Raw genomic sequence first — 15,474 nt, forward strand, 5'->3', positions numbered from 1 at the left:
TTAGGATTTGTTCTGCGTACTCCCAGGGTTTTCGAAAATACCCGTGTATTAAGGACTCTTTACAACTCCTCGGCGCGAAGTAGACTCGAGAGTGGCTCGATGATTTGGGGGCCACATGAACTGAAGTACTCTCTTATGATAGAGAAAATCCAAAAGGAGATATTTCTACATGAGAGAGTGCGGGTATTATCCTCGGCTCTACCCGACCGAGTTTCTCCGGGGTATGCTCGGCTACAACAGTTTAGAGACTAGAAGGAATGTGTATTTGACTGCACATTTTTATCCATTGTTGCGCGGTATGGTCGATAATTCTGAGATTATGATGAGCATTGGTTTGTATGTTCCTGATAATTACGTAAGACAGCGTCAGCATAGATTGTTTCATATTCCGATATTTAGGACCAGCCTGCCGTTGCAAGGGCTATCGCTATGCTGAACAACATCGCTCTGGATGTTGATCTGTTCCATGTACCCGAAGGGGTTTTCCGGAGCAGGATTCTCTTACTACTTTGACATGAGTCTCTTTCATGTATTTTTTTATTTTTATAATACGTACGTATTGAATATATGTTTGTAATGTATATGTTATATGGCGGTCTCCGTGGTGGAGTGGTCAAGACGCTTGACTCACACACGGAAGGTTCCGGGTTCGATTCCCAGTGGAAAGACAAAAATTAAAAAATGTGATTTTTCTCAAGCCAGGGTGTTCTGTGATGTAATTCACCACTGTAATTGGGCCTCCTGGCTTGTTGTGGTGCAAAAATAAAATAAAATAAATAAATGAATTGAAAAATCGTTTTTTCATACTTGAAGGTAAGATGATCAGTCTTATGCTTCAGGTGCTATGAAATTCAATAAATATTTCACATCAACCATATCTGATTTTTACTGTTTGATGTGACTGTGTTTGAATTTGTAGGGAATGAAGTAATAAGAGAACAGACGCAACAAACTCCGGTGACAACTGTTATCAAGCGGAAGCAATACGGTCAGCTTGGCCATGTACTGCGGATGCCTCCTGAGAGCCTTAACCACGCTCGCTTACTTTAAAAGGCATCCGTTTCTCGACATCCTGAACGTCCACTGCCGACTGCTCGTCTGCAGTTCATGCCAGATCTACGGGACGCGAATGTACAAATAACATTATGTACAAAAAGTTAAATAAATAAATAAATAAAAAATGATCAGTTTTACGCTTTAGGTGCCAGTCCAGGGACTGAGAAATGTTATATTTTAAAAACGCGTTTTATGTATGGTAGGCAAATGCGCTGACCACTACACCCCAAGCCCGAAAAATGTAAAAGTCTAGATTTGCTTCCCTATTTAAAAACCTCACAACAGGTTCCTTGGGGCAATCACAAATGCAATCTTCATCGGTTCATAGAGAGACGGTATAACGACGGTAATGTTGAGGCTATCTTTGTACCATTTTAAGAGGGTTTAATATATTGGCGTATGCACCACCCCATCCTACAATACCATATTGTAACAAAGATTGTACAATTGAGTAATAAGATATTTTTAAAATATTCCTTAATGTAATAAATATGTATTTACATTTTCTAATTCGTTCTAATTTCCATACTTATTACATGCTTTTGGTACTGCCAAGCCACCATTAGACGTGAAGCGTGTATTATGGTTATGTTTGAGAGGAAACTTGAATGTATTACTATTAACTTGTTCCAAAATGATGCAAAGCCACAGAAGTCCCCGAACAGGCAGAGTTTTGATTGTTTTGTACGGGAGATCATTATTACTTCTTTGTTCGCGTGTTTGGAATGACAAATTTGTGTACCTGCTTGCAAAGCGAGCACTGCTCCCCGGGCCCGGTATGCTTAGCTCTGTGCTTCTCCCACACGTCCGGGTAGTTGAAACCCTTGACGCAGTCCTCGCATTTGTAAGGAGCCTGCTGATATTTGGCGCCGCTGAGAGCCTTGTCTCTTTCCTCGTTCACCTCTTGTAAGCTGAGCCGGATCACCTGCGAACAGAATCATCGTCGGTCGGTTGGCTAGAACTTGAACCACCACCACAGCCACCTAAACGTGTCGAGTTTTTGGTCATCTTATTTAACTCTCCCTTCCCGGTGATGTGTAGAACACATCGCATCTAATAACTGTAATCTCTCCATAAATATAACAAATTCTGGGTTATTTCCAGTATTCCTCCATTCATTTACGCATCAGTTTAAACACAATATTTTGATTTAAATTTACCGCGAGGGAAAAACATTTTTGAGAAGGGAATATGGAAGTCTAGGCATTTAAGCTCTCGGTTGCAATAAATTTAAATAAGAATAACTCCCTAGGGAGGAAATCCAGCCAGTCTGCAAGCATTTGGACATACTCAAACATTGTTGACAATATTTTGAGTTTATCAGTTTGATAATTTGACTTAAAGACTGGATTTCACTCTCTAGGGAGTCATTATTCATTCTATATTGGTTCTATATTCGATTATCTCTTCGTTCTAGTAATGAGAGAACACTTTTAATACCCTTTCACCGCTCTAATTTTCTTGCCTCTTCTTTCACAGTAGTAGCTGCTCAATTGTGGAATAATCTACGCACTAACATTAGAGACGCCCCTTCTTTATTTACATTTAAATCAAGATTGAAATGTCACTATCTAAATATTTGACTTGTTCCTTCTTCTTCTTTCCTTCGCATCTCCTCTACTCATAGTATAGTGTTATTGATAATTTTTGTTTTTAATTTTGTATAAAATTACAAGATAAAATATAGTTCCTTAGAATATGTCCATGTACTTGTAATTTCTCAAACTGAACGGTTTGGGACGGTAGGAAGTAATTGCCTTAAGGCAATATGCCCTATGCACCTGTAGCGAAATCTTTTGTTAAAATGAAATGGTTGGTTTGACTAACCGCAGTTTCGTTGAAAGGTTGTGTGAAATTAAATGAAAGATTTACTTACATTGTTCTGAGATTTAATGGATAATATGATGAATACAAGATGTGATTAAATTAAGTAAAACACTGAATGAATTAACCGAGACACGAATTTTCACAATGTGGGTATTTGTAAGTTTTAGAAAGAGAGAGCAAAAGCCAACTGAACCGAAGCAGACCGGGCACACACAGATTCTGGCGATCGTGCCGACGCCGGGCAGTTCCGGCGTGTCTTGCGCGGCGTTGTTAGTGGTAAAAATGCGGCGAGAGTGCGTGCCCATACCCCAAAATAAAGTGTAGAAATGAAATAAATTAAGATTAACAAATTACAACAGGGATGGAGTTCAGTTACTAATCCCTTTGCATAAAATTATTCCTTACCGTGTATTCATCAGTCTCCAGGACCATGCGTTTGCTAACGCGCTTCTCTTGCTCCGGTCTTGTTTCCTCATTTCTTGCATTTTCCGGTTCCAATTCGAGGTATTTTTCCTTTTTCTCTTTTCTTTTTTTGATTTTATGTTTTTTCCTCTTTTTGCTTTTTACCTTTTTTCTCAACATTTCCGGTGTCAGCGGAGTTCCACCGGCAGCGTCGGTTTTTTCTTCCTGTAAAAGATAATTATGAATCAAAATACAGCTTTCTCATAGAAATTTTAATTTGGCTTTGGTGTCGACGTAACGTCGCGTAGCAAAAATCTAGCGGCATTTGGACTGGGACCTTGATATCTAGATAGAATAGGAACCTCGGCATATGCTAGCTATGTACTTTTCAGAAATAATTCTCGTTATTCCTTTACAAAAATGTGGACAGCCCTGAAATGTTGGGCTAGCCAATAAAGAGCTAGCTGCGCGCGCACTTCCCTCGCGAGTCCTGGCCAGTCCTTGACAATGCTGCAATGTTTTGAGTTGGTCCAATTCGGAAAATTGTTTCGGACAATTCGGAAAATTGTTTCGGACAATTCGGAAAATTGTTTTGGACAATTCAGAAAATTGTTTTCAGAATGTGAAATAATTCAGTCAGATGTATCTCTTCGCGACAATAAAGGTTTCAGCTCTTTAACTTGGCTAAAATCAACAGTCGGCAGAATTGAAGAAATATGGATGTTCGAACAAAGGCAGAATGGTGAATGTTACACAGTGTGTAAAGTGTCCACTTAAACCAGCCAATGACAGGTCATAAGCCCTGTAAATGCCTAGACTCCCATATTCCCTTCTCAAAAATGTTTTCCCTCTCTGTTGCGACAAATTTAAATATAAAAGAGTATTTTCTTACCTTGACTTCATCACAAGGCAGCTCCTCTTTGAGAGTTTCTAACGCACCATCGTCATAGTCCGCATGTCCAGAATCGCTTTCGAAGGAACCGTCTTCCAACCTGGAAAACAACAATGTCCATTCACCAAATGCCATCAACAATCAATCATCACTCTGCTCGCCTCCTCCGCATAACATTACGAGCGTTTTGAAGAGCTGTGAACGCTAATACTGCGGATCACGTGATAGTAGCTATCGCGCCGGCAGCTTCCTAGCGGCGAAGAGGAGAAGAACTGGTCACGCGGTAGACGGACTGGCAGCAAAGAGGCAGCAGTAAAACGCTCTGCGAGGAGAGGAGAGGATATAGGATACTTTGGTGTTGAGCAGCGCCCTTCCGAGACAAGATTTAGCGTACTATGTGATGTTATGCGAGGCGTAACTCTCAATCAATGGCAGAATATAATGTTTAATAATCATGTACACTTGATATACACGCATCAGCTTCATAGCTGCTAGTGTATTATTATTAATTGATTGATTTGGTGTTTATTTTGTAGAACTCCATATTTAAACTTAGAATTAGTTAGAAATTAAACATTGATTTGAGTCTACTGAACACTTTATTTTATTTTTACAAATATAAACATATGAAAATTAAAACTTTGTATATGATTTATTTATTTATTTATTTATTAACGGACATTGTCCATGTATACAATTTATAAGGTTTAAATATTACAAATAAAAGAGTAGTTTAAAACATTTAAAGAAAAAAGAAAGAAGCATTGACAAACATAAGGGACATCGAGACAAGATCTGGACTATTTATTTAGTGCTCGTTTAAATCGTTGTAAACTTAAACCAAAAAAGTCCAGATCCTGTCTTGAGTTAACAATACGACAAAGGCGGGTCATTGGAGAATTTAGGCCATAGTTTGTTCTATGCTGATCGATGAACAGTACTTCGTTGTTTCTCAATCTACGAGTCGGAATATTGAATTTTACTTGTCCCAGTAATGATGGAACATCGATTATACCATTTAGTATGCCGAACATATATATGGAGTCAATATTAGTTCTACGTTACATGATAAAGATTTATCAGAGAGGTGAATTTTATTTATTTATTTATTTAAATCTTAAAGTAGGGCACACATATCATACATATTGTTATGTGTGTTCTAATAATAACATTGCAAATATATTTAATTTATAAATTGTTTATCACATATGTCTTGACCATTATTTTAAATTTTGATATGTTTTTTTCTTCAGAAATATTTAATTTTTTTCACATGTGACTTTCTCACAGAACGGTAGAAGCAACAAGAATTTTGAAATAGGAAGGATTTGGGAAGGAAATGAATATTTACAGTCTTATATGAGTTGCCAGTATGGAAAATGTAAAATCAGTACTTGACAAATATAATAAAAACTTAATACTAGGCTAGAAATTATTTCATACTTAAAATTAACAATGCATTGCCAAGTTCAGCTCGTATAATAATATTTATTAACATTATTTTGAGTTTGTCCAAATTTTTGTAGACAAGGACTGGATTCAACTCCCTGGGGAGCTGTTTATATTAACATATTACAACAGAGATGAAGAACATTTAAGAGAAGGTAATATAGAAGTCAAGGCATCTACAGGGCTTATGACCTGTCAATGGCTGGTTTAAGTGGCCACTTTACACACTGTGTAACATTCACCATTCTGCCTATATTTGAACATCTATATTCCTTCAATTCTTTCATCTGTTGATGTTTGTGAAGTTAAAGAGCTGAAACCTTTATTTATGCGGGTGAGATTCATCTAGTTTAATTATTTCACCTACATACTAGGCAACGCCTGAAAATGTTATTTTTTCAATTTGTATACTTCTTCATGGACCAGGTAATTTATCAACAATATTTTGAGTTGTAATACCTGTAGATGCCTAGACTTCTATAATATTACCTTTTCTTAAATGTTCTTCATCTCTGTTGTAATATGTTAATATAAACAGCTCCCCAGGGAGTTGAATCCAGTCTTTGTCTACAAAAATTTGGACAAACTCAAAATATTGTTGATAAATTACCTGGTCCATGAAGAAGTATACAAATTGAAAAAATAACATTTTCAGGCGTTGCCTAGTCTAGTATGTAGGTGAAATAATTCAATTAGATGAATCTCACCTGCATAAATAAAGGTTTCAGCTCTTTAACTTCACAAACATCAACAGATGAAAGAATTGAAGGAATATAAATGTTCAAATATAGGCAGAATGGTGAATGTTACACAGTGTGTAAAGTGGCCACTTAAACCAGCCGTTGACAGGTCATAAGCCCTGTAGATGCCTAGACTTCTATATTACCTTTTCTTAAATGTTCTTCATCTCTGTTGTAATATGTTTATTAACATTAGTTTAAATGTCTGACCACAAAGGTAATGCTTTAAACATAAATGATAATTAATTCATATTTAAATTTATTTCAACAGAGAGGGAAAAAGCTTTTGAGAAGGGAATATGGAAGTCTAGGCATTTACAGGGCTTATGACCTGTCATCGGCTGGTTTAAGTGGCCACTTTACACACTGTGTAACATTCACCATTCTGCCCATGTTTGAACATCCACATTTCCTCAACTCTTCCATCTGTTGACTTTTGTGAAGTAAAAGAGCTGAAACCACCAGCCGATGACAGGTCATAAGCCCTGTAAATGCCTAGACTTCCATATTCCCTTCTCAAAAGCTTTTTCCCTCTCTGTTGAAATAAATTTAAATACGAACAGCTCCTTAGGGAGGAAATCCAGCCAGTCTGCAAGCATTTGGACATAATCAAACATTGTTGATAATTAATTCCTTTATCTATTTGGACGGACACACTTACTTGGACGGCAGTATCAGAACACTTATGTTGGGAGAAGACGGAACATCATAGTGATCTGAACCCAGGTGCAAGACTTCAGACTTGATCAGTCTCGAACTTCGTCTATTCGTCAACTGAAAATTACAATACATTGCAAGATTAGAGCTTGTTCAGCAAAAGTTTCTTAAACCTAAGGAGTGATGGGATATTTATTTGACATTTTGTACATAATGTTATTTGTACATTGGCGGGCTGATTGCCAAATGGCAATTTCTTCCAACCAACCAATGAAATAAAAGTTTTATTTTTATAATTCAAGTTACAGAACATATTCAACAGAAAAAAAATATTAAAAAGCTAAAGATATATAAAAATAGAAATAAACGTATTTGTTTATAAATTACCTTAAATCAAAACTATTACTCAATGGGAAAAAGGAAAAAAGAGGAAAAAGGAAAGATTAAGGAAGAGAAAGGAGATGTTTCTTCAGACGTGATTTAAACAGAGATAATGTAGTAACATCTCTGATAGTGGATGGGAGATGATTCCACAGTGGAGCCGCATGGACACTATATGAGTTAGAGAAGAAAGAGGAATTGTGGATGGGTATTAAGAGAGTCCCTCGAGAAGTAGAACGAAGGGGTAAACCATGAACTGATAAGCGTTGAAATTTTTCACGCAGGTATATAGGAGCGTTAGGACTATGAAGTACATTGAACAGAAGTGAGAGGGAGTGATAGTCTCTCCGCTGTCTAATTTTGAGCCATTTCAGTTACATAATGCATAATTTTTTACAGGAGCTAGGTTTTAACTGATCTGGTCTAGAACTCATCTGATATCGCCCACTTATTTATTTATTTTATTTTATTTACAAAAAATACAGTACAGTTACAAAGTTTTATATTTTACACAGTTAGACTTAAATCTAATGGACCAACGAAGTTTCCATATTATAAAGTATTATTATTATTATGGATAACTTATATAGCGCCATTTTCGTAACAAAATACCTCAAGGGCGCTTTACATAGTGATTCTTTAAAATTTGTAGTTTAATTAAAATAATTTATTTTGTTGTCACATGCTACGGATTTATTCAAATGATTTAGAGAACAAGTGGGTTTTAAGTTTTTTCCGAAACATCACTTCACTTTCACAGCCTCGCGCCTCTGCTGGGAGAGCATTCCATGCCATAGGGCCTGCGACCGCAAATGCGCGTTCACTAAATTTAGTGCGCTGTTTGCGTAGAGGTACAATAACTTTTCCTCTCGCCGTAGACGTAGCCGATCTAAGCGTGAGACGCCTGTCAGCCAGTTCACCTGGAGTGCAGAGTTCCCTTAGATATTCCGGAGCAGAGTTGCGCAGTGACTTATACATAAGCCGACAGAGTTTGTATTCGACCCTCTGTAGAAAACGTAGCCAGTGTAGTTCCCGAAGTAGTGGAGTAATTATATGTAAGGTTGTTAATTGAAGTACAAAAAAGAGAAGGAAAAAAAACATAAATAAAAGTTAACATATTACAACAGAGATGAAGAACATTTAAGAGAAGGTAATATAGAAGTCTAGGCATCTACAGGGCTTATGACCTGTCAATGGCTGGCTTAAGTGGCCACTTTACACACTGTGTAACATTCACCATTCTGCCTATATTTGAACATCTGTATTCCTTCAATTCTTTCATCTGGTGATGTTTGTGAAGTTAACGAGCTGAAACCTTTATTTATGCGGGTGAGATTCATCTAATTGAATTATTTCACCTACATACTAGGAAAATGTTATTTTTTCATAGAAATTGAAAAAATAACATTTTCAGGCGTTGCCTAGTTGCCGATTGGAGTTTGACGTTTGCAAAAAGAATTCTATATTTTTGAAAAATATTTATTTTATGTTTTGGAATTCAACCATAAACAAGTACCTAGGTACCTACTTACCAATAAAAAGTATTTTCCCGAGGCAAGCCAACGTTCGGACAGGACAACGTCTGTCGGGTCAGCTAGTTCGATATAAAATAAGATTTTATTACTTATAGAAACTACCGAGTATAAGAGAAAAATGTGTGTTTTAAAACGCGCATATAAATACAATTATTTATATTGTTTTTTAGCCTTTTAATTTTTATTTTCTATTCAATATGTTGTAATAAAACTTTCTTTTTCATACAATTCTTTCTCTGTTTTTGATGTGGATTATTATTATCTTATCTCTTTCTGATATTAATTTGTCAAATATTTTCGTGTACCGTATATTATATTATTTTCACATTTATACTTACTGTTAACTAATTTTCATTATTTGTTTTTAACAATAATTTGTTGATACCATTTTTTTTAAAACTTATAAGTATATGTAAATGTATTTATTTTTTGTTTGAATTCTTTACAAGTTATTTAGAATTTGCTTTTTATTTCAATTACTTTTCTTATATCCATTTTTTTTTTTTTTCTTTTTTACTATGTAAAGTTTTACTTTTTATTTTGCATGGCAGTATGCTTCTTATTGTTTCTAAATGTACACAAAAAAGCGTTGTTTATCTTTTAAATTTTTACGCACTATGTTTGTACTTACTTGTATATTATTTGTAAATGCCCCTTGGGCGTATTGTAAAATTAAATAAATAAAATATGTTTTGCAAGATGAATTATTGAAATAAAACATTTATTTTATCGGTTGGCTGGAAGAAATTGCCATTCCGCAATAAGGTTGCGAATGTACAATCAACATCATGTACAAAAAATAAAATTTAAATAGTAATGCCATACCGAGCTGACTGCAGCCAGTTGCGAGAGAGTCAAATTTGTCTCTAGGGCGTTATTTCTCAGTGAGAGAGAGGACTGAGTCACATCGTAACATTTCCAGCAAAGCGTCGGCACCTGAAACCATACAAAACACAAGCTTTCACAGCGGTAGCTGCTTGATTGTGGAATAATCTACTGGTCCCTTCATAAAATGGCTCCAAAATACCCATCGGACCTTTGCATTAGGGAAATACGTGGCAAAGAAAATCTACTAATCTAACTTGTCGAAATCCGGCGCTCCCCAAACACTAGATTCGGAGATCGCGCTTTTGCCGCCGCCGGCCCCTCTGCCTGGAACCGATTGCCTTCAAACTTACGAATCATCGACAGCCCCGGTCAGTTCAGATCCCAACTAAAATCCCACTATCATACCCTCAATTTTAAATGTGGAAATATAATATATCACTCTAGTTTAGTTAGAATGTAAGTTTAGATATACAATTGTAAAGCGCCCTTGAGGTAAGTTTTTACAAAAATGGCGCTATATAAATCAGCCAAATATTATTACATTACTAATGTTAGAGACGCCTCTTCTTTATTTACATTTAGGTCAAGATTTAAATGTCACTATCTAAATATTTAAGTTGTTCCTTTATCCTTCTTCTTTCCTTCCCATCCCCTCTCCTCTCTTCATAGTATAGTGTTAATTTTTTATATATTTTTATTTTGTTAATCTTTGTTTTTAATTTTTGTATAAAATGTAAGATTCAATATGTCCATGTACTTGTAATTTTCTCGAACTGAACAGTTTGGGTAGGCAGGAAGAAATTGCCTCAAGGCAATATGTCCGCCCTAATATGTATATAAATTGTGTATTTATTTATTCGTATTTTTCTCTTACAAACTATAATTAATAATAAAAATAATGTGACCTCACTGGGGTTACCCGTGCCGAGGACACTTAACAATATACTTGTTGAAATCTTTTTCTACATTTGAGAATAAACAAAGAAGACTAACTTAATAAACAGAGATAATTAACAAAATGTCCAGACAGTTTTAAACACTACGCATATATGTACATTAGAGTGGGCCAATGATGTATGAGGTTTATCAAAGTGAAAGGGGTCTAAAAAGTTGCATTTTGGATCACATGCCCTCCTCAACATGGCCCTCAACCAGGAGGTTTGAAGTTTATCACTGTCTGAACATTTTGTTAATTATCTATATTGATAAAATTATTTTGTGTTAGTACAGAAATAACTTAATCACATTACAAATTCGAACGCGCTTTAGAACTACCGAAATGGAAAAAGTTTACACTCCGCGGAACTAATTCCGGCGGGCGCCTGGCTAATATTGACGAAAACAATGGCTTATTAAAACAATGCTACCCATTTATAACAAAACAAAGTGCAACTCACGCCCTTAGATGCTTATTTAATAAGATTTAATTTTATTTTATTTTCTATTTTATTTATTGGGGATATCAACAGTAATACATGTAACAAAAATACAACAAATAAAATATACAGGGAATAAAACCAATGACAGATATCCACAGAAATACATTAAATACACGTACAATACATACTAGCGTGTTTGTGTGAGTGTAAGTGAGTGAGAGGGTGGGTGAGTGGGTGTTATATTGGAATGAGGGTGGACATGTGTGTAAATATTGCACAAGTGTCAAGTGTCGAAAATATATGTAAATATTGCACAAGTGTCAAGTGTCGAAAATATAAATATGTTTAAAATATTAAGAATTAGAGATAAAATATAATAAAATAAGATAAAATAAGACTTTATTATTGAAACTAAGTATAAGACAAAAAAGTATGTTTAAAGACGCGCATTTTAAATGTTATTTTTTTAAAATCAAATGGATCAATAAGGGGAAAGTTCAAATTATATTCACTTACAAAACGTATAAGTGGAGAGTTCTGGGCATAGTTCGTACGAACTGCTGGCAGATGAAATAGAGAGCTCGACGTGTGACGGGTGCGGTAGCCGGGGACATTTAATGATAACTCCGACGAAAGAGCCGGACTATAACATTTAATTAGACTGATTTTCTTACTTAAATACGAAATGACAGCCGGTTTACTCCAAAAAATCGACTTTTTCGAAAATTTCAAGCTCTGGTTGAGGGCTAAAAGTAGTATCGAATATTTTTTGCATTCTGAGTAATTCAAAAGGCAACTTTTTAGACCCCTTTTATTTCAAAATCCAGAAAAAAAAATTATCGGCCTACCCTAATGTACATCTATTTTTATTTATATTACAAAACGCACAATGAAAATAACAAAAACCTAACATAAGCTATACACTTGTGAAGCAGTTGATTTGAGTATATAAAGTGTTAAATAAATATGCGCCTTGACGGCTTCCTGCATGACATAATAGAGGGAATGGCCGAGGGCGGCCCCGACGGGAGTATTTGGAGCAAGTGTGCGAGGATTTGAACTGCGCCCGTATGTCGAGCTGAAGAGGGCTGCAGAGAATACAGAGCAATGGAGGACGAGATGCAGGACTTGGCTGCAAACCAATCCCCAGGATTGAGACGGCACAGAAGACTACTTAACTATGGTTACGTTTTCGTGTCACAGCTTTTTAAAATGTTACTCTACAGGGCATGTCTATGTATTATCAAAGGTGAAAATTAAATAAATACCTTCAGTTGCGTCAAAAAGTAAAAATGCTCCCACAATTCACTCTTCAAAGGAACGAGACATTCCTTGGAAAGGCAGGCACCGCACGTGTCCTCTCTGTCCTCCATCCTTACTTATTTTGCGGCCATAAATCTACTTAAACGCAGCCAAAGTAAAAATATTATATACTAATAAATTGTTATTAATGAGTTTTGTTTTTAGATAAATATACGCGTTCTTATGATTCACGCAAGTGTTTCAATTATGGGGTCCATTTTCAACGCATTCCGCTGTTATAAATCGGGAACAAACAAGCGGCAAAGAGTTCGAGACTCGAGACATGTTATTTGTTATTTTGTTAGTAAAATTTTAATTTGATTGACAGGCTAAATCCATAGAAACACTGACAGCACCAATTACTTGACAGGTTATTGTTTGTGAGGTGCGTTCGAATACATTTCCAGACCGTATTTTTTAACAGTTTTTTTGGGTTATTGATTATTGAAAACAAAAACAAACCATCACGCCGTTTTTCCGTAAGGGTAGGCAGAGAGGATAGAACGTCACATAACTCTGCTGTTGCATAAAAACAATGCTTCCTCTAGATTTGTTTATTTTATTTAGATTTTTTCATCCTGAAATTGGGAACACAATCATATTTTGTTATTTATTCAGAATTTTTACAGCTATTACATAAAAAATAAGTAGAAATATATTGATAATGCTAGAGCGTAATAAAAAAATCCACTGACAACCTAGTGATACATAATATCGTGGGTATACTGGCAAAAACGTAAACTCGAAAATATGCGGATTTGAATTAATGATGATGCAGTTTTGTAAAGTTTTTAACGCTCTACAAACTGGAAAATACATATTAAATTTCATATATCTGTAGTTCTTTAAATAAATTTAAGGTTAAGCCATACACCGGGTATTTTATTCTGGCTAAAAGCTTTAAATACGGGAGTTTCAAATAATTTAATTTGTGAAGAACCTAAGACTAACAGAAAAATAAATAGTTTTGTGTATACAGCAATAAATTTTTACGATTCATTTTCTAATGACCTAAAAAATATACAAAACATATACGCACTTAAAAAAACACCTAAGTAAAACAGTTTTAACAGCCCGTGTGACGAGTGATATGTGATGTTTTTTTTATCGAATTTTTACTAAAAATGTTGTGTTATAATACTTAATATCCCCTCATACCAGCACTTTTGTTAATTAAGAATATTTCGTACAAAAAACTATGCAATGTAATGTAATACGCAAACTAAAACAAAACGATGTATTTTGTCACAAATAAATAAATCTAATCTCATTTAATATTTACTTAATATAAAAAAATTAAGAAACGGAAAAATTAACATGTTTTTAAATGAGCACTTAACATTTTACTATTTACATTGAAATAAAAAATAAAAATGTGAAAAAATTAAAATCATGCGAACCGGGTTGTGATCCCGAGGTAGTATTGTAAGCTCACGAACCAAATGTTGGTGGTTCAAATCCCACTCTACCATAACACGAATTTTATTTTTCCAGAACAAGACATTTACTACTTTTAGGAAATGGTCTGAAAATCGAAATATTTTAGTAAATAATTAGAACTCAAGTATTTTCATTTTTTATAAAAAAATAAGTAGGTATAAGAAAAGAGTTTACAAAATTGTGTGTTTGCGACGTTTGTATTCATGTATGTGTGAATGAATGTGCGAGAGCGCGCGTGTGTGGGTGCGTAAATAATTTTCTCAGAAGAATGTTTTATATTGTGTAATTTTTGGAGATCCCGGTGGACAAAATATATTATTTAAAATTATTAAGTATACCTAAATTGTGAAATAATTGTTTCTTTTGCGTTAAAGTTTACTTGAAGTGAAATAAAAACCACGGTAAAATAAATTAATTAAGCGCAATTTTAAACACCGATTACCTACATCACAAGAACGTTTATGTTCATGTCCATTGTTCTTAATCGTCCGAATTCTTGTGTGTTTTTTCCTTAGTCATCAACATGTTTTTATCATAAATATGTCCTTAATTAATAATAATAATAATATAATAGTTTATTAACAAAAATAACTATGACTTTATCTACTACATACACACTTAGGTAAAAGATTTCTCTGGATCATGTCTAGTCTACCTAACTAGGTACAACCTGTTTTAAGGCAGACATTTTTATGCAAAAATAAACAACATTTTGAGTTTGTCCAAATTTTTGTAGACAAGGACTGGATTCAACTCCATGGGGAGCTGTTTACATTAACATTTTACAACAGAGATGGAGAACATTTAAGAGAAGGTAATATAGAAGTCTAGGCATCTACAGGGCTTATAACCTGTCAATGGCTGGTTTAAGTGGCCACTTTACACACTGTGTAACATTCACCATTCTGCCTATATTTGAACGTCTATATTCCTTCAATTCTTTCATCTGTTGATGTTTGTGAAGTATAAGAGCTGAAACCTTTATTTATGCGGGTGAGATTCATCTAATTGAATTATTTCACCTACATACTAGGCAACGCCTGAAAATATTATTTTTTCAATTTCTATACTTCTTCATGGACCAGGTAATTTATCAACAGGTAAATAATTAAATTGAATTAAATAATTAAATTAAAAGTAGGTGAAATAATTCAATTAGATGAATCTCACCCGCATAAATAAAGGTTTCAGCTCTTTAACTTCACAAAAATCAACAGATGAAAGAATTGAAGGAATATAGATGTTCAAATATAGGCAGAATGGTGAATGTTACACAGTGTGTAAAGTGGCCACTTAAACCAGCCATTGACAGGTCATAGGCCCTGTAGATGCCTAGACTTCTATATTACCTTCTCTTAAATGTTCTTCATCTCTCTTGTTTTGTTAGGTAGTAATGTTATTGTTTATTTTTATAAACAATAACATTACTACCTACTGGTTAATTTACTATACTAACTAACTAACTAACTAACCATCACGCCATTTCCCCAGAGGGGTAGGCAGAGAGGATAGAACGCCACACCACTCTGTCCTGGCACACTTCCTTTGCTTCCTTCACATTCATACATCTTCTCATGCACGCACGT

At 34.9% G+C, this 15,474-nt stretch overlaps 1 protein-coding gene across 2 annotated transcripts in view; it reads right to left on the minus strand.

Moving 5' to 3' along the window:
- The window catches only part of LOC148274822 (zinc finger Y-chromosomal protein 1-like), a 30,589-nt gene extending 17,793 nt beyond the window's left edge, over positions 1–12,796 (minus strand). For both annotated transcript variants that reach the window (XM_088236541.1, XM_088236540.1), the window contains exons 1-6: positions 12,415–12,796; positions 9,765–9,875; positions 7,028–7,140; positions 4,178–4,277; positions 3,289–3,510; positions 1,799–1,981 (exon numbers count right to left, since the gene is read on the minus strand). In XM_088236541.1, the coding sequence (XP_088092667.1) occupies positions 1,799–1,981; positions 3,289–3,510; positions 4,178–4,277; positions 7,028–7,140; positions 9,765–9,875; positions 12,415–12,519 (834 nt within the window). In that variant the 5' untranslated portion in view covers positions 12,520–12,796. The remainder of the gene's footprint in view (positions 1–1,798; positions 1,982–3,288; positions 3,511–4,177; positions 4,278–7,027; positions 7,141–9,764; positions 9,876–12,414) is intronic.
- Positions 12,797–15,474: the final 2,678 nt, after the last annotated feature.

The sequence above is a fragment of the Micrasema longulum genome, unplaced genomic scaffold (genome assembly GCF_059751315.1).
Source record: "Micrasema longulum isolate JH-2025_06_02 unplaced genomic scaffold, ASM5975131v1 h1tg001567l, whole genome shotgun sequence".
Lineage (NCBI taxonomy): Eukaryota > Metazoa > Arthropoda > Insecta > Trichoptera > Brachycentridae > Micrasema > Micrasema longulum.